The 25,464-nt window shown below is 37.8% G+C and overlaps 1 protein-coding gene across 7 annotated transcripts in view; it reads left to right on the top strand.

Annotated features, from left to right (window-relative positions):
- Positions 1-25,464, top strand: part of pdzrn3b (PDZ domain containing RING finger 3b) — a 208,226-nt gene that overhangs the window by 144,989 nt on the left and 37,773 nt on the right. For all 7 annotated transcript variants that reach the window (XM_008410602.3, XM_008410600.3, XM_081607527.1 and 4 more), the window contains one exon: positions 20,256-20,509. In XM_008410602.3, coding sequence (XP_008408824.1) covers positions 20,256-20,509 — 254 coding nt within the window. The remainder of the gene's footprint in view (positions 1-20,255; positions 20,510-25,464) is intronic.

Below are 25,464 nucleotides of genomic sequence, written 5' to 3'. Positions count from 1 at the left end.
CTGATTTTGTGTGTCCTGACTTGCAATTCAAGAATGATTGAATTTGATCAGAGTGGAAAATGTTGTAGTGGACCATTAGGGGGCTCCACTCACACCCAGATGACAGGATATTTGGATTTAAAAAATATGTATATAACAAAAACACAAGTTTTTTTTCGTCGCTCACCGTTATTGTGTACCGTTACTCTGTTGATGTCAGTTGTAGTTGAATGAACGAGATTATCAAACCTCCAGTGTCATTCTTACTCCTCCATGTTGGTGGCCCTGACGTGACCCACATTAAATCCAATGTGCATCACGTTAGGGTCACCAATGTGGTGCTAGACTCTGGTTAATGATGTCCAGGTTGGGTCATGCTTTGCCATTCTTTTAAAACACACTTACAAGCCAGCCAAAAAAAACAGAGTATAGAACAACTGCACGTGGCTCTTTGGATCTACCACAATGGCTTTTTAGAACTCTGGCAACATTTTATTTATTTTTTAAGTACTACAATTTTTATTATGGATACAATAATAACACAAAGGTTTTGTATTTACCAAACCATGCTGTTTTCTTTTTTACATCATTTTGCAAAAATAACATATACACTTTGTGTGTACAAACTTGAATGCTGATTGAATGTAAACATATCAACTGATGTCTATTTGTTTAATGAGGGTTGGTGAGGCCTAATCAAGGTGTGCATAATTATTAGACAGCTTCTTCTTAGACAAAATGGGCCAAAGAAGAGATTTAAGTGACTCTGAAAAGTCCAAAATTGTAAAAAAAACTGTAGATTGTAAAAAAACTGTAGGTTGCAAAAAAGTCTTTCAGAGGGATGCAGCATTCTGGAAATAGCTAAGATATTGGGTCGTGATCACAGAACCTCAAACGTTTTGCTGCAAATAGTCAACAGGGTCACAAGAAACGTGTTGAGAAAAAAAGAAGTAAATTAACTGCCAAAAGATTTGAGAAGAATCAAAAGGTGAAGCTACCAGGAACCCATGTACATTGAAGTACAAGATGTTCAAAGACATGGCCAAGGTAAGGGAGGTACTTTGTACGCATTACGAAGTGCGTATCATGGAAGCTTATCACAAAATTAGAGCTAATGCAGAATGATTCATTGTCATTTCATTAGACAAGGTTTTGTTTCTCATGATATGTCACACTTAAGTTTTTAAAATCACCTTCTTCGCAGAAGTCTTGAGAAACTCCTGTGAGTTTAAATGTGTTATCACAGTAAACTCAGGAAGGTCTGGTGCATTTATTTTTCTGCTTTTATTTCTAAGCATGTTAGTTTCAGTTCTCCGTAAATATGGGCCAGATATTCTAAACACATTTATTTGGGACAGTCACTGTATTTGGTCTGTTTTAACAAATAAACCACATGAAAAAATCAAAATCATTGCAAATAAAGTGGAGTGGTTTTAAATTTGGATGTGATGGTAAAATAAATATCCGTCAGGCCAAGTGGGTTAAATCTACAGCCAATTTCACATCAATATTGATAAAAACATGTGTGAATCAAGCTGGTCAGAATCACTAAACACAAAATAATGAGCTCATTATTTTATGTCTTACTCAGTTAACTATCCCACTTAGTGTTATATTCAGGGTCAGTGAGATTGTACAATTTTTATTTTTACAGAAATTTTTGAAAGATGGCCAAAAAAAAAAAACGGGATTTTATTTTTTTTTTTTTCCAGCAAAGCTATACTACTTGGAAATGGGTTCTGTGCGACATGTGACAGTCACGCCAATCAGTGCATTAAGTCAAAAACGGTTGACTTAATGCACTGACTGCAGTAAAAAAACAATATATTGCCAATATAATTTCCCAACGTAGATGTCTTCAGATACACCAACCATCCTTAGATGCTTCTAGACCGGCTCATCATCATGATGGGACAGAGAGACTCTGTTCCCTGAGTTCAGGTCCAGAATCTGCTTTCTGTTCCGGAGCCCCGCTCACTATCCACCGGCTTCCTGAGCTAATAATACGGTGCACATTGTTTGTCGAGGCATTTGAAGGACCGGATTTATGGTAAATCGTCACCAATTTAACCCAGAGTACACATGCTACCTACCTACGTAGCCAAAAGAAATTACTCGCGGAAGCATATTCGAGCGGTTATTTCGTCTTTCGTTCCCTGAGCTCTGCAGCGTCGCCGCAAATTTTTAAATGTCCATATCCTGTTAATTTTATTGGTTGTGCTGCAGCTACGCATACATACATTAGGAGAGAGCAAAAACAGAGGGACGGTCTGCGCATATTGATACGGAATGAGTGAAATTAATTAATGACGCCACTTTATAAATAATGTGTTTTAAATTTTAAGACTTTGAGTAAAAAATATCAAGTCTTTTCAAGTAAACAGCTTCAAGTCGAGTCAAATCCCAAGTCAATGGCATGAAAGTCAAAGTCAATTCCGAGTCTTTGAGCATTTTTTCCAAGTCAAGTCTCAAGTCGTGATTTTAAGACTCGAGTCTGACTCGAGTCCAAGTCATGTGACTCGAGTCCCCACCTCTGTCTGTTGACGATCAACCTTTTGTGCAGCAGCAACCACAGCCTCCCAGACACTATTCAGAGATGTGTTCTGTTTCAGAAGGGCCAACAGGTTCTCACCGGGGTTTAGGTCTGGTGAGGAAGGGGCCATTTCATTACTCTTTCATCTATAAGGCCTTTACTGGTTTGCCACATGGTGGAGTACTTTGATGGCTCATTGTCCTGCATAAAAGTAATGGTCATGGTTAAAAAATTAAAGGCATGTGAGCAAGTCTCTTGATTTGAAAGTATGTGATCCTTGGAAGTCCTTTTTGTTTCTGCTTTGCTGTTGGTACAGATGGATCACGGAGATCAGAAAGCCTGGCAAATCACCTGCTCTGCTCTTCTCATCATCTCTCTTAGGCATGTTAATAATCCATGAACACTTGAAATCTTTCCAGTTCATTTAGCAGTTAAGCATGTTGAAATCATGAAAAATACGGTTCTCTAAAAGTCAACAGCCTGCACATCGTCCTTCATCTGCAGGTGTTCCAGCAGACTTGGCAGGATAAGAAGCAGTTGCTACACTTGGTGGCTTTTAACGTCTGATTAAATACTATGAAGAGCTTCAGTTACTTGGTTTCATTCATACTGTTAGAACTTCTTACATTGTGTCATGTCATATGAACTTCAGTGTGCTTCAGTTTAGGACTGTTGTAACTGATTATTTTAGTAATCGAGTATCCTCCCACAATTGTAACATTTGTGACATCACTACAGGGAAGGAACTATAGGTAGGATTGGAGTTGCAGCAGGTCCCTGGCCTGGAAATACTGGGGACCCAGATGGGAGAAAGAACATGCCTTCAGGGATTCCAATTTTTTTTAATCACATCTGACAAAAACTATAAAAGGTATGGAAGCACATTTCCGCCATGAAAGAAAAAATAAAAGACCAACAGGAAGTCATAATTATGAGATTTAAAATCATAATTTCGACTTTCAAAGTCATAATTTCATAATTATGTGATTCAAAGTTATAATTTCGACTTTCAAAGTCATAATTATGACTTTCAAATTCGTAATTATGAGATTCAAAGTCATAATTTCAGATGGACGTTGTCGACATGCCGCTGGATTGCATAACTGCTCTGACCGGGAGGATCTCATGAGCCACCATCCATGACAGGTCCTTGAGTCTGTTCGGAAGGACGGGATGGCTCACATTGCGCCAAACTGTTGTGGCGTCTCCGAACAGGAGGCCGCGCACTGGAGTCACTGGTTCCCGGTCCTGCACAACAGAGATAATGGCGGAAATTTTTTTTTTCTTTCAAAAATGTTATTGTTGCTTGGGACAATTTATGACATCACACATTCATACAGAAATTTCTCTTTTACATAAATAAATAAAGTACAATTTATCACATCAATTCCAACTAATAGAAGATAAGAACAAAGATGTTAAAAACAAACTCTGTATGTTAAAAGTTGAGCAGGACCGGGGTTACTTCTTACAAAGTTCAGAGCCGTCCCATCCTTCCAAACAGTGCTGCTGCTCCTTCCCTCCTGCTGCACCTGGGCTTCAATAAAAAGGAGAGCCCTATCCTATTGAAATTTGTGTACTATACCCCAGTAAGTTATATAGTAGGGTGCCCCATTGTTGACTCATGGTTGCTAAAAAACCATGTCACTAAAATCAGTGACCCACCATGTCACTGATTTTAGTTGCATAGTGGGTGTAAAATATTGAATAAAATGTGCTACATGACTGGCTTTATTTTCACTCTTATATTTAACTTTATGACACACAAAACTACAAATCCATCCATCCATCCATTTTCTTCCGCTTATCCGGGGTCGGGTCGCGGGGGAAGCAGCTTCAGAAGGGAGGCCCAGACTTCCCTCGGGGGAATCCCAAGGCGTTCCCAGACCAGCTGAGAGACATAGTCCCTCCAGCGTGTCCTGGGTCTTCCCCGAGGCCTCCTCCCGGTGGGACGTGCCCGGAACACCTCACCAGGGAGGCGTCCAGGAGGCATCCTTACCAGATGCCTGAGCCTCAACTGGCTCCTCTCGACGTGGAGGAGCAGTGGCTCTACTCTGAGTCCCTCCCGGATGACCGAGCTTCTCACCCTATCTCTAAGGGAGAGCCCAGCCACCCTGCGGAGGAAACCCATTTCGGCCGCTTGTACCCGTGATCTCGTTCTTTCGGTCATGACCCAAAGCTCATGACCATAGATGAGGGTGGGAACGTAGATCGACCGGTAAATCGAGAGCTTCGCTTTTTGGCTCAGCTCTCTCTTCACCACGACGGATCGGTACAGCGCCCGCTTCACGGCAGACGCTGCCCCAATCCGCCTGTCTATCTCCCGCTCCCTTCTTCCCTCATTCGTGAACAAGATCCCCAGATACTTAAACTTCTCCACTTGAGGCAGGACGACCCCCCTGACCCGGAGAAGGCACTCTACCCTTTTCCGGCTCAAGACCTACAAATCAATCGTTCTTATTGTCTCCAGGTGCATTCTGGGTAAAGCTTGTTACTAACGTCATCATCAGTCACTTGGCAAAAAATGGCAAACTAGCTAGATCATTTCTATGGACTACGTTAACATGTGTTGTTGCGCAACACCTCCCCCCCCTTCTCTCTCTCTCTACTTCCTCTTCTCAGAGGAGGGAGATGTGCAGCCAGCTCTCCATCTAACGGGTAATTTGAGTTTTCTAAATCTGATGGGATTTTACCCTGTTCAGAACTGAAGTAAACTCTGTTTAAGCTGGCATCGAGAAAGACTAGCCTGGTTTCTAACGACCTCCCCCTCCAGATGTCCCACCCTTTTTCACCCTGTGAATTAGCCAGATTGAGCAGCCTGCAACCAGCTAGCTTCACAGCTTCACCTGTTAACGGTCGCTCTTTCTCTTTATTACAACTTGCACTTGTTACTGAACCAGGTTGGTTTTAGTGACTCGGGCGAGTCCCAAGGATGTTTTAGTTTTGGCTAAAAGCAACCTATAAAACATTTCTACTTTTTCCTCCCAGAATCAAACTTCATAGCTATTTCACAACCATCAAAGAACTTTAAGGTGACTCATTAATTGAATGTCCACAACATCTTTTAGATTTTCTTAAATGCTAATTATTTTATTAGTAAGGCCATTTTGCAAGGGTCTGTACAGCTTAATACAGTAGCAGAAATAATCAAATAAGTAAAATCAATAATCTAGCCTATCTTTCCCTAATGCTGACACTGAGAACTAAAAAAGGGAAACTTTGAGAGAGACGGACAGAGTTTGGCATTTTGAACCCCAGAACTGGCCTGATGATGAAGAAGGTGCTGCAGCAGCAGGAGGTTCCCAGTACAGGAAGAGTACTGACTTAGAGCAGCAGGTCTCGGGCATCAGGGTGACTTCCTCATGCGCGTAGCGGTCCTCAGCTTCTTGTCTTGCAGCTCTGTAGCTCCCTTCTCCTCGTCTCATGATCTTCCTGGTCCCACGGAAGGAACACACCAGTTCTTCCTCTTTGCCTTTGTCTTTATCTTTGTCTTTATCTTCATCTTTGCCTTGGTCTTTGTCTTTGGGGGTCTAAACCCAGCTGTTGAGAGAAGTGCGATTTGAAGCCACATGTTGCGGGGCTAACGGGTTGGTCCCCATGTGCAGAACAGTCTTCGGCTCTGTGGCCCCGGCTCTTCTTCAGCTGCAGAGTTCTTTGTCCATCTCCGTCTTGGCTCGAAGCTGCCTGAAGGATCCAACCAAAGATTCCTCTTTTGCACCCACCTTATAAAGGGTTTATCCACCCTTTTGGTGTGTTTGCATTGGCTAGCTTTGTTGCTGTGCCTGTCTCATTGGCTGACTGCTTGGACAGATGATCTCATATCCATCACCTTGGAGACCTCATGACCTGATGTCTGTTCTCTTTTCTTAGAAAAGTTGAAGTTCTAGCAATAAGGCCTTGGTCATCTCCGCTCTCCCATCAGTTCCTCTTTTCCCCTGACCTTTCACCTACCATCTACCTTCAACACAACATCGGTGACCTTTAATTACAGTTACAACATTTTACACCTTTTCAAGTTCAATGTCAAAATCACATTTATAACCTTTTAGTTTCTTTGATTTAACATTCATTTATAATGTTATAATAACCATAACTTATTAGTTATTCTTATTATAATCATAATGTGAGTTCTTACAGACATTTCTGACAAGAAACCAAGAATACCCATTATTCTAATTATCTGATACCAAGTTACAGTTACTTGTTTCACCTTTAAGTACTTCCACAAGTGTGAGAGTAAGTGTAAATATTCTTATAATCAAACCAACATCAACCACTGGTTAAACCAATATTAATTATTGGCATAATTATAAGTCATTATTTTAAGTATTTTACTGTGGGTTTTATCCAATTACTCAAAATGTTTAGATTTTATTCTTTAAAAACCTTTAATGCTTTAAAATAAGGAATGGTCTGAACTATTTTTATACTGATGCAAGATAGAAACTTCCCCTTTTCTTCAGGAAACCAGCTCTTCCTGTTTCATGACTCTCTTTCTACCTGACTTTGATTTTTTATGATTAAATGGAAAAAAATACAAAGTTAAAGCAAAGTTTGCAGGACACAATAACAACACACACAACCAGATTCATTTTATTACCGTCTGACTCTACTGTTGGGTCTTGATGTCACCTGTGTAATTAATTTTAAGGTAATTTTATTTATTATTACTATTAAACTAAAATCTCCAGCATGGGGAAGTGGGATGAGCTCGACTTTTCTCGACACATGTTTTGAATTTGTGTTGTTTCACCAGTAGCCTGATGTTTCTGTTCTTCTCTTGGTTTGTTGTACTTCATGTCAGATGGACTTCAAAATGACAGTGATGAAACTCTGGTTTCATCACTGCTGTTGCGGACATGTCTATGTTGTAAAGTTAAATTATCATGAGCTTTATTATTTGGGCCCGGTCATTAGCCCCGCCCCCCCGGCCGCCGTCTTGTTCCGTTACTGCGTCACGTTTGCCTGAGGAGCGGAGGCAGCAGTATGGCGTCTTGTCTGGAGCTTATTATAACAAGGTAAGTTCCATGTTAAAATGATCATGTTTTTGACTATTTTTTATGGAGGCATTAAGTTTCCATTTATGCAAGATTATTGATTCATATACATAGTTTACTTAACGTACGTTTATTTGTTTGGATATTACGGTATATAGCCTACGACTATTTATTATCTTAACCGAACACTGAAACTGTCAGGAAAATCTGGAGGCCATTTGAGTTAACATTATTTAGCTGCGGAGGTCGTTTTTAAGTTTTTGGCTGTAGGCTGCAAAACAGGGGAGTGGCTGTGCTCGATCTATGCCACAGGTGTCAAACTCCAGTCCTGGAGGGCCACTGTCCTGCAACATTTAGATGTGCCACTGCTGCACCACACCTTAATAGGATAATGTAAGTCAACACTGATGTGTTTAATTTCAACTACTGTGAGTGTTGATTCAATTATATCACAAATAACACTTTCAAAAGTGTAGTTTCTACACCATCCAGAGTGGACCAATATAGACACTTTCAAAGTGTTGAATTCAACTCTGTAGTAGTTGACTGAACACTTCCAAATTTGCGGTGCAGGATGATATAAAATTTATTTTCTGATTTGTCCATAAAGCTACACTTAGGTTAAGCATCATCACAGCTCAGCTGCCCACCATGTTCAGTCCATCTGCTCATCTGTATAAATACACTTGCCGCGCTATTTCACGCCATTCACTCTGAAGCGGCCACCAGGCAGCAGCTCTGAGGCTGCCATACTCCAGGCATCATGACAGTTATTTTTTTATTCTTATTGATCCCCGAAAAACGATAAAAATCCAGACATTACCAAAAATCTATGAAATCCCCCCAGACTGCACTTGAAAATTAAACGTTATGCTGCTAACACTTAGCTTTCATCAACAACTCAGTGATGGAAGTAAGAGCATTACGCAACATAAATAATCACCTCGCCGGAACACGGTGCGCTAAATAATAAAAATAATTTAACTAAGCTTCGAGGCAGGTAATTTCCTCGAGGAATTTTAGTAATCCAGTTAACTCAAATCATTCAAGAAATCGCTACAGCCCTACTTCAGGCAGGCAGCTAGTTTTGTGGCCTTGCTTGAAAAGTGTCGATACAAAACCTATTGTTAAAAAAACAACTCCTTTTGACAGTTTGGCACAAGCCATCTGGGAACACAGCAAGCAGAAGGAAGAAATTACTGTGATTAAAAGAGACCTAAATGTTACTCTTTAGGCCTCCACTTAAAATACTGGGTGTACTGGGAAATCACGCTAAATATGCTGTCCATACAGTGAAATATGGTGATCGGAGCATCATGCTCTGGGAATACTTTACTTCAGAAGGTCTGAGTTTATTGTTTTAATTATTATTAAAACAATAATTGAAAAAAGTCCATCAAAATCTCCAGTCATTTCTAAATTTTTCACTTTTTATAATTTTAGAACATAAAATCAAATTAAATTCAAAAACTGAAAAATATTCATTGTTCACTCCTAGTCAAAATAAAATGTAAAAAAGAAAAGAAAAAATTTATATAATTAATTTTTTTAGATTGAAGTTTGCCAAAAATATTGGATCGTACCAGCTGAATACACTCTTCAAGATTACAAAGAATCTTAAAGACCATGTATAATTTTCCTTCCACTTCACATTTATGCACATATATACAACATATTGAAGGTTTTGGTTACAATGTGAAAAAACGAGAAAAAGTTACATTAATACTTTTTTTTGTTTTGTTTTATTACTGTACCTAATCAGGCGTTATTTAAAGCTATCTGACGCTATGGATGTAGAGTATACAAATACGTTCCCCTTGTTTTGATAGTCTTGAGTTACAGCATTCTTTTTTTCTCTTTTTTTTAATACTTGACCTGTGGATCCCTCACCTCTCACTTGAAAGCAGCAGTAAGCACCATGTGGAGAAGCAGGCTCACTTTCTTTTGTCAGTTACTTAGTACAGAAGCTTTGGAAATTCTATTTGACAGTCACAGGTCAGTTAATCTGTCCAGAAGCACCCTGTTATGGCTGTGGCGCCTCACTGCAGGTCTTCTAAGACTCTGAGCTTAATTAGAGCCTGAGCATAAGCTGCAAGTTCAGTCTGCGATCCACGCTGGATCATGTTTCTACTAAAACCTTTGCTCTTTTTTTTTTCTGATCACCTTTGTTTTCTGAATAAAACAAAGGTAGCAATAAAAGTGATTAATCTGCAGAGAAATATTTTTGCAAATGAGCCTGCTGGAACATTTCCTCTAGGAAGCTGCCTAATTAGCCACATTTCTCATTGAAGAAATATGTTACAGTCGTCTAAGTCGTCACCAGATGTTCTTAGTATGGCAAGATTAACGGAGAATTGAAATGGAAATGTTTTCACAAGACTGTCCTTCTTGATGATCTATAAATATCCTGATGAGTCTCCTTTGTTTTTCATACTTTTTTTGTTTGGTTAAACTGTATACAAATGATACAACTAGCCATCCAAATCAAGTCAGTCGTATGCTTGGAAAAACAAATCCCTACATGAATCCATTTGCCTATGCTTGTGGCCATCCATCGTCCATTCACCCACAGTACTATCTTTCCGTCTATCCACTTGTCCAGCCATTCATTTATCATCTATTCCTCATTCCATCAGCCCATTTATTAATCTATCCATCAGCTTATTAGTCCATCTATCAAGCCATTTGACAAGGATACTTTTAGGGAACATTTGCATCCCAGAGCCAGGGATGAAAGTAGTTTTAAATTCTTGGGGGTACTATGACAAAAAAAAAAAATTATATATATATATATATATTCTTTGCATGCTTTGGAGTTTCTGTGCTGATTAATTTTTTTGCGAAGCGATAAAAGCTGGGTAGCACTTTAATTGTTACAAAATAAAGCTGTATTTCCTGGCTGCAATGTCGACACCTTGAGATGCCATGAGACCTAAATTCTGAACATCATGGCATGGAGTGATGTCTGGCATATAATCATTCATTTTAGCTTTTAAACTGGTTCTATTGATCCTGTGTCCAGACAGAGGGATAATCAGTAGCCCAGCATCATGACCTGTTTGTTCTGAAGATCCTGCAGCTTCCACTTCTCTTCCTAACATGGCGCCTCCTCACCCTGACTCTCATACTGATAGGAGGAACCACAGAGCTCTGTTAAGTTAAAAGCTCATCTTCTGAAGTTGGGATATTTTCATGTGACGTGATGCAAAAGTGTTTCCATTCCAGTACTGCAAAATAAATCAATTTCAATATGGCCAAAAAACCACTTCACTCTTGCACCAAAACTTTTTAGTGAAAAACAAGAATTTTTTCAAAATTGCTATGTTTCCAGTAAGCAAATTTATTTTCACAATGTCGAATTTCGCAGCAAATGTCACTTGTGCCTCATTTCCACTGAGCGGTCGGTGAGATTTGAGGCCAAGGCACTTGGCCTTGGCCTTAGTATTGACTTTGATGCTTTGATGTGCTGCTAGCCCTCATAGGGAATTGATGTGTTTGTTGTGCGGCCCTGTGTCTGAAGAAAGGGAATCCTGGAGCAGCGGTGTGAGATAACACTGTTGATCAGGGCCGTGCAGAGGCCACTAAAGGGGCAGGTGCTCAACAACAAAAGAGGGCACATCTAACCGCATTCTAGGACAGAATATTAACAAAGCCACTCAGCTTTCAGAGTTTAATAAACAATGATAAATTACAAAAATGTGACATATACAATCAAAGCTAACATCTCCATATAGAGCATAACACTATGCATATGTAGATATTTTATTAGTAATTTCTTTCTGCTGGTCTATTTTGTTATAGGAATGTATTGCAATATTCAAACCCGCAATTTTGCAAGATATGTAAATCAGAGCTGGACCACCAGACATATTTTGTCTTTACAGAATTACACTATTAAAAATATAAACAAGGGCACAATGCAACCTTTTAGTGTACAGTAATCTATAAAACTAAGAGCTGCCTGTTTGCTACATTGCAGTGGAGATGAAGACGGTCCATTCAGGACAGCAGAGCTGCATCAAACTTTATCGTGGAACTGCAGAAAAACGAAAAAAACAAAAGCAAAAATTGAATTGTTAATGCATGTCACCATGAGAAAAGCCTACTGAGTTTTGCTTAAAAAAAATTTTTTTTAAATTTAAATCACATTTTTGACTCATGAAGTTAACTTTCTTTTTTGCAAAACACTTGCCCTTGTCAGAAATCTTTTCTTGCTATTCTAAGTTTTTGTTATTCTCATATGACGTCTTGAGCAGGGCCTAAAATCACAACAAAAGATTACTGATGTGTGCAAATAAATGTTTATGTTTGGTAAAAATGCGTTAATTTTTTAAAAATGTCTTTTAGACACTTTTTTTAAAGGAATCATTACAATTCCAAAAGTTTTGATTACAATTTTATTTTACTTAACTGAGGTTAGTTTATTTTCCATTGAATAATTGGGAAACAAATTTAACTGCATACTCTGCGAACCAGATCCTAAACTTAAAGTCTGGGTTGAGTTTTTCTCCTTTATTAATGTCACTTTTATTACATTCATTATTACACATCTATCATAGTAATTCAGGGTGAGTTATTTTTAATTCTAAATATATATCCTTGTTGGACTATTATTTGTTACATTTACCTAACGCTAGAATAAATAAAATGTACATTATGCAGCAAAGGAAATTGGATCGGACATATATTCATTATGGAGATGATCGGTTTTGGACGGGCGATGTGCCCCTTATTGCATAAGCGATACTAAAGAATGACTGATATCATTAAAGATACAGGGAAGAAGCTTTTTAGTTATCTAGCGTTGCTAGCAAAGTTGTTAGCTAGCTAATAGCACAACAACAGCCTAATATCCGTTTGATAGAAATACTGGATCGATAGATAACAGTTTCTCCTCACCTGGCTGTCTCCTTCCCCATCAGAGAAAGGCAGACGCAGAGGTCTGTCAGTGTCTGTTGTATTTCATTACCTCTCTGCTTAAACCGCGACTCCGAGCTGAAGCAGAAACGATACTTCAACGTTTTCAGTCATCTGACAAGCAGCAAGTCTACTCCACTTTATTCACCAAAAACGTTTTTTTAATTCACCAAAACCTGTTCTGTAATCTGGAACTTTCGCTACGTTGAGCTCCAGTATGAATATATGTCCGATCTTCTAACTTCCTTTGCTCCATAATGTACATTTCATTTATTCTAGCGTTAGGTATATGTATCTTGAAGGAGAATAACACTTAAATAAAAGTCCAACAAGGATATTTATTTAGAATTAAAAATAACTCACCATCAATTACCATGATAGTTATAATGAATGTAATAAAAGTGACATTAATGAAGGGGAAAAACTCAACCCAGACTTTAAGTTTAGGGTCTGGTTCGCAGATGATGCAGTTAAATTTGTTTCCCAATTATTCAATGGAAAAAAAAAAAAACTAACCTCAGTTAAGTCAAATAAAATTGTAATCAAAACTTTTGGAATTGTAATGACTCCTTTAAAAAAAGTTTTGTTTAAAAGACTTTTTTTTTAATTAACTCATTTTTACCAAACATAAACATTTATTTGCACACATTTATTTGTAATCTTTTGTTGTGATTTTAGGCCCTGCCCACGATATCATGTGAGAATGACGAGCAAAACTTTGAGTCACAAACAAAAACTTAGAATAGCAAGAAAATATTTCTGACAAGGGCAAGTGTTTTGCAAAAAAGAAAGTTAACTTCATGAGTCATAAATGTGTGATTCAATTTTTTTTTTTTAATTTTTAAGCAAAACTCAGTAGGCTTTTCTCATGGTGACAAGCATTAACAATTCAATTTTTGCTTGTTTTTTTTTTTTGTTTTTTTTTTCTGCAGTTCCACGATAAAGTTTGGTGCAGCTCTGCTTTCCTGAATGGACCATCTTCATCTCCACTGCAATGTAGCAAACAGTCAGCTCTTAGTTTTATAGATTACTGTACACTAAAAGGTTGCATTGTGCCCTTGTTTATATTTTTAATAGTGTAATTCTGTAAAGACAAAATATGTCTGGTGGTCTAGCTCTGCTTTACACATCTTGCTAAATTGCCTTATCTCACTGCGCGAGAGGCAATTGCGTCATGCGTCATGGGAAAAAGGTCAAAGGTAACAAGGGGACCGGTTTATGTTATACAAAAAAGCAAAGAATTTTAGCACATGTTTTTATGTGTCAGAAGAGGGCTTAGGAAATAATACAAAACAAAATTGACCAAAAGGGCACTTTGGGGCAAGGAGCAAAAAGGGCAGGTGCTCAAGCACCCTCAGCCCCCCCATCACCCTCCTCTGCACGTGCCTGTTGGGGACCACTGGTTTAGAGTATTTTTTCTTAAAGGTGTCTTCGACCATAAAGAGGAGCAGAACAGCCTGGCTCTCATGCCTCTTCTAAATGCTTGTCTACATTGTGAGGTTCTCTGGGGTTCCACCCCGCCACACTGAAAGGCCTCGTTTCCCTGACAGCTTTCCCTCTGTTCATCTCACTGCATATCCCCAAGGAAGGAAGACACAGACTCTTTAATAACCCTCCTCTTTATTAAAGGACTATGTGGGGATTAAAAGGCCATGTCATAAACTCATGTTAACATCTGTTCAAAGCTTTTTCCACAACTATAAAATTAACATACGTTACCTATGTGTTGCTTTGAAGGTAGTTTTGTCCTTTTATAAAATGTGGATTTGGCAGAACATTTCTGAAATGCAATAATAAGACCAGTCTCCTAATATAAGACATGTACTTACCAGAGTTGTAGTTCTAAGTGGCTCATTTCCGATCGCCAATTTCTCAAATATCTTACCAATACCTATTTAAAACTATTCTGATTTCTGTGAGAGCATCAAATAACAATAAACCTTTCTTTATATTTTCTTAATGAATTAATAGTTGAAATCTTTTTGACGGGTAAAGGTTTATATGAAAGACGTAAATATTTAGTGTTTGATCTTATGTAGTTTCCTTTTAAACTGACGTTTAGCAACAGTTAACAGCTAACTGTTGGTAATTTTTCCAATTTCTAAGTCCAATATTCAGTTATGAAGGTTTTGTTCACTAGAGCTCCATCATTTGTAGTATTTTACAAGATAATATTTATGCACAATTTGAGAGGCAATTAATAGCACAACTAACCATTCTGTGATGCTAACTTTAGCTAGGTTAGCAAGGCAAAAAAAAAAATACTCTCAAGTACCAGTGGCCATTATTATTCCTTCTACATTATCTGAAAGTTACATTTGTTTGTACTAAGAACAACTTGCACTAAATTTTATCTTCTATATTGTCATTTCAAATGGATGTTTAGTTACAGTAAATGGTTAGCATTAGCAGCATGAGGAATTTTCTGATTGCTAAAATCAAACAATATTTATTTACATCTAATGAGGTTTTTGCTTACAGTAGCTTGATCTTTTATCCAATAATTTAAGTTAAAATTTATTGGCCTTGCTATCCTTAAGAATACAGCCCAGCTAATCTTTTGTTGGAGCTAACTTTAACTCGGTTAGTAAAACAGAAAATATTGCTTCAAGACATTCACTATAAATGATTAGTGTTTTATCTTCTATATTCTTATTTCAATGTGTTCATTAACCAAAAGAAGCTAGCACATGCTAATTTTCTGACTAAGGGCAAATTAATATTCTCACCTAATAAAATGTTTTCTCACAGTAGCTTGATCTTTTGTTCTATTTTTTGAATACTTTATCAAGGAAAGCACAGCCAAGCTAACCATTCTATTGAGCTAACTTTAACTCAGTCAGCAAAGCAGAAAAAAATCAATCTTGAACAAAAGTGTCTAAAAACATGTTTGTTTTTAGTATTATAAGGCCCATTTAAGATAAAAAATGTCAAGAAGTCACCAACACATGCATTATCATACAAATCAAAATACAAATGATATATTAAAACTGATGCTTTTCCTCCAACAAATGTGACCTTCACAACAACAGTAACTTTGAGCGTAGCATCAGTTAAATTATGAAAATATTTATTTCCCCCTTTTTCACAATTCTCATAATTAACAAATAATTTTATTTTTATTTCCCATACAATGCAGGATTAAATAAAGATCTAATAAAGCTGTTGCTGCCTCACTCCATCCACAGTAATGCAAAGACAATAATGGAAAATCTCGAGCCAGCTGCCTGGCAGATGAACAGTTTTCTGCTGTATGTTTTCCAGTCTCGGAATAGAGAGGCGAACACACAAACTCCCACATAGATGGCTCAGTCCAACATGATTTGCTTCACAGAGATGAGCTGACATCACAGTTCAAAGCACAGCTGCCTCCTGCTGCCCCTAATTATTACCAACAGGCCATATAAGCTGCCATATGGCACATTGAGGAGAAATGAAATTCTAAATTAGCTGCAAAATAAAAGCCAAAATCCAAAGTAGGTAGTCATTTCCAATGTTGCCTTAGAGGTCAAATGTGACATTTTAATGAGAGAAAATGGGCTGTGAATAACAAAGCCGCAGCGGTGTAAATTCCTCTCCCGACAGTGGAACAGAAGACACTTGATTTCGATCTAATTAGTCTACTTTTAAGTGGAGAATGGCTGCCCTCCTGCTGTTAAAATAGATTTAACAGAAACCCATTTGAAGATGTACTAGAGATCCTTCTGTGTGTGTACACAGGAACAGAAGCATTGTGTTCTGTACGTGCAACCCAAACCTTCTGTTAGAGGTTTTCAGAGCAGCAAGCCTGTAAAGGTCTAGTGTCTTTATCTGCATGGAGTCCGTGCAAGCGAAGCCGAATGAGCTTCTCAAGCCCGGTGAACTGACGCTGACTGAGAGACCTCCCGCCCCATTTGGTCCCCCCTCATTAAAAGCATCGATGCAGAATGCCTCAGTCTCACCAGGCTAAAGGCTTTGTCTCTGATTAGTTGTAAATTGTTACAACTAATCAGAGATGAAGCCGTTAGCCTGGCTTGTGCAGTTATTAGGCAGGTCTTAGTTTTGACCAAAGCAACATTTTTATGCATATTTTAAAACTCCACATTGTATAAACTTGAATAGAGGACACTTCTTTCAAGCAGTGGTACAGGTGGTACATCCATAATACAATGGTCTGCATCTTTCAAGAAGACCATGATTGTTATGCAGGACAACACTCCATCACATGCACCAGACTTAAACCCCAATGAGAACCTGTGGGCCCTTCTTAATTGGGAGATTTACGTATGGTGAAGGAAACCAACACATCTCTGAATAGTGTCTGAGAGGCTGTGGTTGCTGCTGCACAAATAGTTGATCGTCCACAGATAAAGAAACCGACAGACTCCATGAATGGAATGCAACCCTTCTGTTATTGAAAAGAAGGGTTGGTCACTGATTTATTTTTTAAACCTCTGGTCGGAATGCGTGATCTGGAAAGTACTTCTATACTTTTGTGTCAGGTCTGCTAATAGCTGTTTAGGGTCTGGTCAGTTTTGCTCATACAAATGACTCAAAGTCTTCTGGGCAGAAATGCTGCAGGCACAAATGTAGGTCCTTTGGATGTTGTGTTCGGCTCTGGCTCTCTCCCACTGCACTCTTTTTTTCATCTGGGAAGTTATCCAGATTCACCTCACTGTTTTGTATTGTTTTAAATTACATCTCATAGTGACACAGTGTGGCATTATCTAAGTGTATAATATGATAAGTAACTACTCAAAGTTAGCCTTCCTGTGTTTACTCTGTAGATTCCAGTACAGAACAGACCAAACGATGTCATCAACCCATTAGGTGAAAAAATGGCAACTTCCATGGGTGGAAAATAGAACAAAAGATGTAAATTTTTTGAAGTGATTATGAGTTTTGGCATATTACAAACAGCAATTTTTTAGTTAATTGGAAAATTACAACATATTTAAGCCCATATGTTCAACTAATTCTGGATCTCTGTAATGCCTTGTTGGAGTGCCGAGATTCCAGAGAGCTATGTTGGACTGCTGGAGCCTCAGTGCAGTGACAGGGCAGCACAAAACCCTTTGTGTTCCTCAGCTGATTTGTAATGTCTTACCTCGCTGTGGGAAACAAAGAAACTGGGGATGTCAAATCCTGGGTAAATTAGAGCAGCTCACAAAAGATAAAGGCAACCATAAGACGTCTTCTCTCTTTAAGTTGTGTCAGCATTTGTTTTTGTTTGGATTTAAATATGCATCCACATTTTTCACTTGCGATACCATATGTACAGAATCATAAAATTATTTGGTTACTCTCACTAGTACTTTCAAACATGTAAAAGCAATACATTTTTACTTTGTGCAGTCAGAACTGCTTAAAGGAGTATAACAGCCAATGTCAAATAAATCCTAAAGAAACTGAAACTGACAAAAACAGTTGGTTGACTACATTTGTCAAACATGTCAAAAACATGTTTCACAAAACATGTCTTCAACAAACCTTTCAAATGGATTAGAAAGTGCTATTACAAATTCTAAGTATAATGCTAAATAAATAATGATTTATGAGCATGACATTGCTCAGAGCACAAATTATAGAATTAGATTGATTGGTGCATCTCCAGATTTAAACTCACAATCAAGAAGTTGACAGTTTTTTTTCTCTGAACTTCCTTTATTTCTGTGCAATAACCTGCATTTTCTATTTAATGTTGTCTTGCAGAATTTATTCTCCTTTAACTTTTTCACACAATAAAGTGGACGGAAAAAGATACATTGTTCCTTTTACTATTAACCCTCCACCCCCTGAAAATACAAAGTGCATTTGTATTAACCCCCCCGTTTTACATAATCTTCTTTGTGAAATAGCTCAGGCTCAATCAGATTTAGCTCCCTATTGATATTCACAGAATAGAGCGTCTGTGAATATCAATTTCAAAACTTGCCACAAATTCTCAGTTGAGTAGGTCTTAACTTTGACTAGGCTGTTTTAACATATAAATATGCATAAATAGAAACCATTACCCTGTACCATGGTGTATAGCTAGTAGATGTCTTGCTGATGTGCCCGATCACCACAACAAGAGGCAGTCAAGCTAACCAGTTGTGTGTTTATCAGAAAATGACTCCCCAAACACCAACTAGCGTGTATGTTAGATGTCTGGAGAATCAGGAATTTCCTAATGATGTTCCACTGGTGTAAAGATGCAACTTTTTGGGTATATTTGCAGGCATGTTAGCCTGTAAATATGCAGAGAAACCTGGTAACATCCTGAGACTGAGTTCCTGTGAAAGCTTCCAACACATCAGGAATCACAAGCCAGATCATTTTGTATGATCTGCTGATTGAAAGTGAAGCAGTAATCTTATGGTGGGATGTGGGGTTTTTTCTTCCTCAGGTGTTTGTTTCACTGTTGTTTTTTGGGGTACTTATAAAGGCTTGGAAGCATTTTGGTCAGATAATCCAGTTCCAGTTACGATTTACAAGGATTCTTAATTATTGCAATATAGAAAACGAGAAACGTATAACATTTGTTGGTACTAAGCACTTGGTTTGCACTACACTTTATCTTCAATATTGTCAGTTCAAACAGATGTATATTAAAAGAAATTGCTAGCATTACCAGCATGAGCATTTATCTAACTGCTCATGCAGCAATTTTTATTTACATCTAATCAGGTGTTGGAAACAAAATCTTGATCTTTTGTCCAATATTTAAAAACATTCAAATGTATGTGCCTAGATATCCAATAATACAACCAAACTAACCCCTTTTGGAGCTAACTTTAGCTAAGTTATCAAAGCAGAAAAACTCAAACCAAATATTTTCAAGTATCAATGACCATTATTAGTCTGTCTGAGAGTAACACTGGTTCAGACGTGTACTGTAAATGTTTAGTATTTTATCTTCCATATTCTCATTTCAAAAGGATGTTTAGCAACCAAAAACATCTAGCATGATCAATTTGTTTAACTTCTAAAGCAAACTAGTATTATCTAATGAAAACTTTGCTTATAGTAGCCCATTTTAATCATGACTTAGAATGATTTTGAAAGATTGCTGTCAAGAAAACATGACATTTTTTGTTGCAGGTCACTTAATAGAGGTAGTAGTTTTTGATTCTAACAGAAAAAGGAGATTACAAAAATAATTCTATTGATACATCATATTAATAGTCACTCATCTTGATTTGATATTCAGCCAACTCAAGAAAATCAATCAAAGTCCATGCTGTTGGGGTGTCTGTTTTGAAATATGAAAGAGGAGTATTTCACAAAAAAGAAAAGTAGATTTTTCAGAATCTGACCTGCTGGACATCAGTTTTCAATGAGAAATCGTCTGATTCCAATCTCTGCCGTTTGATAAGTGAATCTTCATTTAGATCTGGTCTCAGACTTTTTGAGTCTGCAAATTCCTGTGAGAGTGGGGCATTTAGAGGCTTTGTGCTTTCATCAGCACATGCAGCCTTTAAGTGGCTCAACCAGACTTAATTAGCCTCATCTCTGTGGCACACTGCAGCCTTTTGCTCAAATGAATCTTCTCAGGTTAATGCCCTGCACTCCCTCTACCGACCGTCTCTGACAGATGGGAGATTACTTAGCTAAAAGAGGAATCCTGTACGCAGCCACAGCTAATGAACTTGATTAATTAAACTGAGACTCTTCCTAATTAATGTCTTATTGCACTTGATCCCACTATGACCCTGTAACAAAAGGGGGGAGGTACCTCATTTACCAAAGAGAAGTTTGTACTCATTGATTTATTTGATAGAGTCTTAATTAAAGAGTGATTATGTTTAGTTTGTTTCCATAGAGAGAGGAAAACATTTAATTTGGTCATTTCTGTCTTTGTCCTGCAGGTTAATGGGAAGGACCTCTCAAAAGCCACCCATGAGCAAGCAGTGGAGGCATTCCGCACTGCCAAGGAGCCCATCATGGTTCAAGTTCTACGCCAGGGTCCTTACCCCCAACTGCTCGCCCCCATCACAGACAACCAGGTGTCGGACATCAGCACCCAGACCGACATCACCCTCCAGCACATCGTGGCTCTCACCAAGCTGCCTCCCGCTTCACCTCCGATGACAGAGCTGGAGGAGTATCTGCTGCCAGAGGAGTGAGTAGAGTAGATGTCATCAACCCATGTCAAGACATCTGTGATGCAGTGCATCACAGATTCATGGGAATTTCAGAGCGATCAAAGACCAAATACAGTCAAGGTCTTGGCATAGATTATTCTTCCCCTTAGTTAATCTTTTTTTTCCTGGAGTCTTAGAGGATGAACCAGGGAAATTCCTTCTCCACAAATTAAAAGTCCATCTTGATGTAAAAGGAAACATACAGACAGAACGACGTTGCTGACACACCTGGTAAAGATGTGTTTGGGACCAATTTAGAGAGATCTTAAACTGCTCTTTTTGTGCACAATTTCTTAACCTCTTCTCTCATCACAAATGTTTTGTGTGTGTGACCTGGGATGAAAACAGAATGTGGTTGGACCTAACAAACTCTAGAGATGTGTTGCACACTCGAACAAAGTGATGTTGAGACATACGTTGGTTGTAAATTTCTTTTACTTTCCTTTTTTTCTGAACATACAAAACACATTCATCGTTCTTCTTCTTCTACCACAAAACTTAGAACCGAGGCTGCCCTAAGCGCCTGTTAAAAACTGATCCCTTTCCAAACCTGCTTCACTCTCAGACTGAATAGCTATCAACATATGTGAATATTCAGCTAAACATGGACAATGAAGCACAGTGCTTTTTAATAACAAAACAAAACAAAGTATTCATAGGAAAGACAATAGACTCATATTTTAATGGAAGGGGGGGTTCCTTGATCTAAAGCAACTGGTCCCCCACAGATGCATCAATCAGGTGTTATTTCTGGTCCACTCTGGTTCTTTAAGATCTAACTGATCAGTCACCACTTTCTATTTTGTAACATAGAACATAGAAACATGTTCATAGGAAATTTTAAATTAATTTGACCTGCTGATGATCAATCCGCAGGTCAACTGATTCCAATTTCAGCTGTTCAATTGGTGAATTTCTACCTAACTCTGCATAGACCTGTGGTTGAGTTAGCCACACTTTGAATCGTTAACCTGTTAAAAGATCTAGCCATGACTCACAAGCTATGTTTCCATCCAATTGTCAACTGAATTTTGAGTAAACTTTTAAAATGACACAAAAATTAAAAACAGAAAATTGCTGTGTTTCCACCTACTAGTTGGAAAGGAATTAATAATAAATCTTGTTGTAGATATAAAGGTTGCAAACTAGCATGGACCAGCTAGTCTTCCCCTCCATGTTCCTCCTCCATAGTTTACATTCTGTGTTTTATGCAGCGTTAATCGCTAAACAGCTCAAAGTCTCATTTGATTAAAGCACACGGTTCTAGGTGAGTCTCTGAATGTTGTAAACTTTCCATGTTTGTGTTTGTGATGATAGGACAGAAAGTGGCTATTTCCGAATCTGCTTCCAAAAAAATTATATTCGTATGTCGCTAGCAGTAGCAGTTGTTAAGGAGACTTGGTGACCCCAAGATGTTACTCTTTGCTGTAGTTCTTCAACATTGATTTGTGGGTTCACTCTTTGAGGCTGCGGGCCCACCACAATTGGTTCCCTGCCCACATTTAGGTACCTCAAAGGGTATGCACTCTCACTCAAGATCAGGGACCACCTTGAGCAACAGGGACTATCTTTTATGGTTGGTGTATGGTGTATACGGTGTGTTCCAGGGCGTCACCTCTTGTTTTGTATGTGCTGAGTGTGCTGCGTAGAATATGACTAGCATATTCCAGTGGGTGCAGTTGCTTCATCTGAGCTGGGCCCAGATGGAGCTTGTGGTGCTCTGTTATGTTGGTGTTCATAATTTACCTAAGACTGATTACCTCATCACTGTTAGGTAGGGTGAGAATTTATTGTATGGTTTATCGTGATAAATTTCTTATCATGATAAAAATTTAAATGTATTATTGCCACAATAAATTCCAATTAGATGTTTAAAAATCCCTAGAACTGTCAAGATTGGTTTAGTATTTTCTCCACAGTTTGTTCAATTACAGTATTATTACATATGAGCGTATTTGAAAATATGATTAAATGCAATTACTGTATACAAATCCCACTTCTATATGAGAAAAGCAATAATGAATAGTTCTTATTGTCACTTTTATTATCTTCACAATACCAAAAAATATCAAAATGAAACTTTAAATCCCTATAACTCATCCTACAGTTTGGCCCTCGTCATTGTTGGTGCCCTCGCAGGTGCCAACCAGCATTTGTAGTATACCTACAGCAGACACACAAAGTACAAACCTGCATACTGGAAAATGTTTTTTAAAGCAATCCCTCTGCTCTCATCCTGTTGACCGCGTTCAACCTCCTGATTCATTTAAAATCTGACCTGTGTTCAGCCAGCTCCATATCCTTCTATCATGTGCAGCACAGCCTGATGGCATGTTTGAACATCGACACCTTCCATTACTGAAAGATTGCTCTGGGATGTTTTGTGGGCAGTTGCTACATTGGAAGATAATTGTCGCTGCGTTAACAGCGCTCCAGCCTTACTTTTATAGCACAGAGCAGTTTTGGTCTCTGGAGCGTTTAACTGAAACCGGCTCACCTAGAACATGATTTAGCGTCTCAGAGGTTCCCCAAGCAATCTGCCAGAGCAGATTTTTTGTTGCGGTTTCTTGTTCAGTACTCATCTTTAAAATGAATCACACTTCTTTTCGTTAGATAGCTGTGTTCACTTTATTGCTAACGTTCAGCCTTCCGTTAACTCCATCTCTACTTCTATTTGTTAGAACAGTGCTGCTTTTACACAAGAACTCACTCTCATCACCCCTGGTGGACAACAGCAGTACAACATGCACATAAAGTGACAGGATACAGAACTTGCAGCTTTACCTTTCAAAGTAAATTATAAAACATGAACACATAACACAAAATAACTCAAAGACAAGTTAAGATGAGAACATATTCAAACATTTTTCTTTCTTTTTTTGAGGGGGTGTCTTGACAAAACTAGACCGAGTTCTTTTTAATAGTAGAAAATGTTTCCTCATCTGATCCTACATGCAAAGGGCTTAACTTTTCTTACATCCTGTTCAATATCAAGTTTCTGGAACCTGAAAGGACGCTGAAAGGAGTGTTAAGAATTTAGGGTTGAGAATAAACCCTAAATTGTTTTGCAAAAGCAAAAATGAAAAACATTTTGGCATAAATAATTATCAAATTAATTGTGATTTATCGATTATTGAAGTAATCACCAACTTAGTAATCAAATAATCATTAACTAAAGTATATAGACTCAAAAAGGCCATTTCCTGAAAGAACACAGAGCAGTAATTAAGCCAAAACTGTAATAGATCCTAACCCTGCATTTAAAGATAAAAATATGTAAATATGTTCTACCCATGATTCATGTGGCCTAGCTTTAACTTCAACTGGTTCAAATTCAGTTTAAAAAGAAAAACTTCTATGAAGTAGCTTATGCTCAAGTTAAAATTTATTTATGCAGCACATTTACAACCTCAGCCGACCAAAGTGCTTCACAACAATCACAACATTGCAGGTACGCATACGATAAAACAAAAAATACAATTCAGATTGGTAAAAAAATGACCAAAAAATAATGTAAATTTTGCTATCCAATTATTAATCAGTAATAAATGATGACTAATTGCTATCTAATTAATTATTAATTAATTGGACAGCAATAAATTAAATAATGACAGTATTTTTTTAGCTGTACATGCCGTGTCGAGGACCATAATCTCCATACATGAGTTGTGCTTTGCCCCTGCCACCACAGGACCCTGAATAATCAATCTTTAAAATATTGTTTAGTTGTAACTAACCAATATGTTGTTACTATTTACAATCCAATAATCAGATTAAAATTACGTATCCAAGTTACGTATTTGTAAATTTTTTTTTTGAAAACACATATTGTTGCTTTCTTCTTTTTCCTTGGGGAGATACGTTTTATGTGTAACACCAGCGACACAAACATAAACGATGGAGGGAAAAGAGATGCACATTTTCTAGCTGATGGATAAATTTTTTATTGAGTAATAGGTCTTTCAAAGTAACTATGCCATCCATGGCAATTAACTAACTACACTATATATAGCAACACATTCTCACTCCCAACTCGTCACATATTGACGCTTGGGCAGGTACCCTTGGCGTCACATGTTGACGCCGAGGGTACCCCCTTCGCGTCAATATGTGACGCTCCCTAAGCGTCCGAAACTGACGATCTAGGAACGAATAAGATGACGAGTCTATTCTATTTTTTTTTAAAACCTTACAATTTATGTGCTAGTTTGAACAGGATATTAACAATATTTACTACAAATACATGTCAGACATATCGGTCAAAAGACTTTAATTCGGTATTTAAAAATAACTCAGTAAAATATAAAACCGGAGGGTTTTTGTAGTGGTTTCTGTTAGCTTGATTTAAAAGCATTTTTTTTAATTTACCAACTATTTTTGTGTATGATATCAATGATTTACACCAAATAAATTTAAGAAAAATTAAGATGCATTTTCTTTTGTGATTGCATGCAACCTGTTCTGTAAACATTTAATATTTTTGATTGAAATAATAAAAATAAGGACGGATCCCACAAAAACCCAAGAAGAAGAATAAGCTGACGTCATCCTATGCGATACTTACACTCCGGTGAGTAGAAATCTGCACCTGTCAAAATGTTTTTGTACTCTAAAACCAAAAATAACTCCAAAGTGTCACGTTATAAAGTTACTGATGGTAGTTTTAGGACTTAATGGCAGTAGGACTGTGATGTGAATGATTGAAGACACGTTTGTAAAATTTTTTTTGCCGGAAAATATACGGTGGAGGCTAGCTAAATTAGCCTCTTGGAGGCTAATTGTACCTGTACACTGTACCTGTGCTTAATACGTTTAATTAGCCATGATAGAGTCACATCATAGTTTTCATATTCATGCTTGTTGTTGCTACTTTGTAAAATTGGAGGGTTGCTAAAAACATCAGTGCCCCTAGGCTGTGATGATATTAAAGTTT

Source organism: Poecilia reticulata, chromosome 5 (assembly GCF_904066995.2).
Source record: "Poecilia reticulata chromosome 5, P_reticulata-male-v2, whole genome shotgun sequence".
Lineage (NCBI taxonomy): Eukaryota > Metazoa > Chordata > Actinopteri > Cyprinodontiformes > Poeciliidae > Poecilia > Poecilia reticulata.
This window is presented reverse-complemented; position numbering and strand designations above follow the sequence as displayed.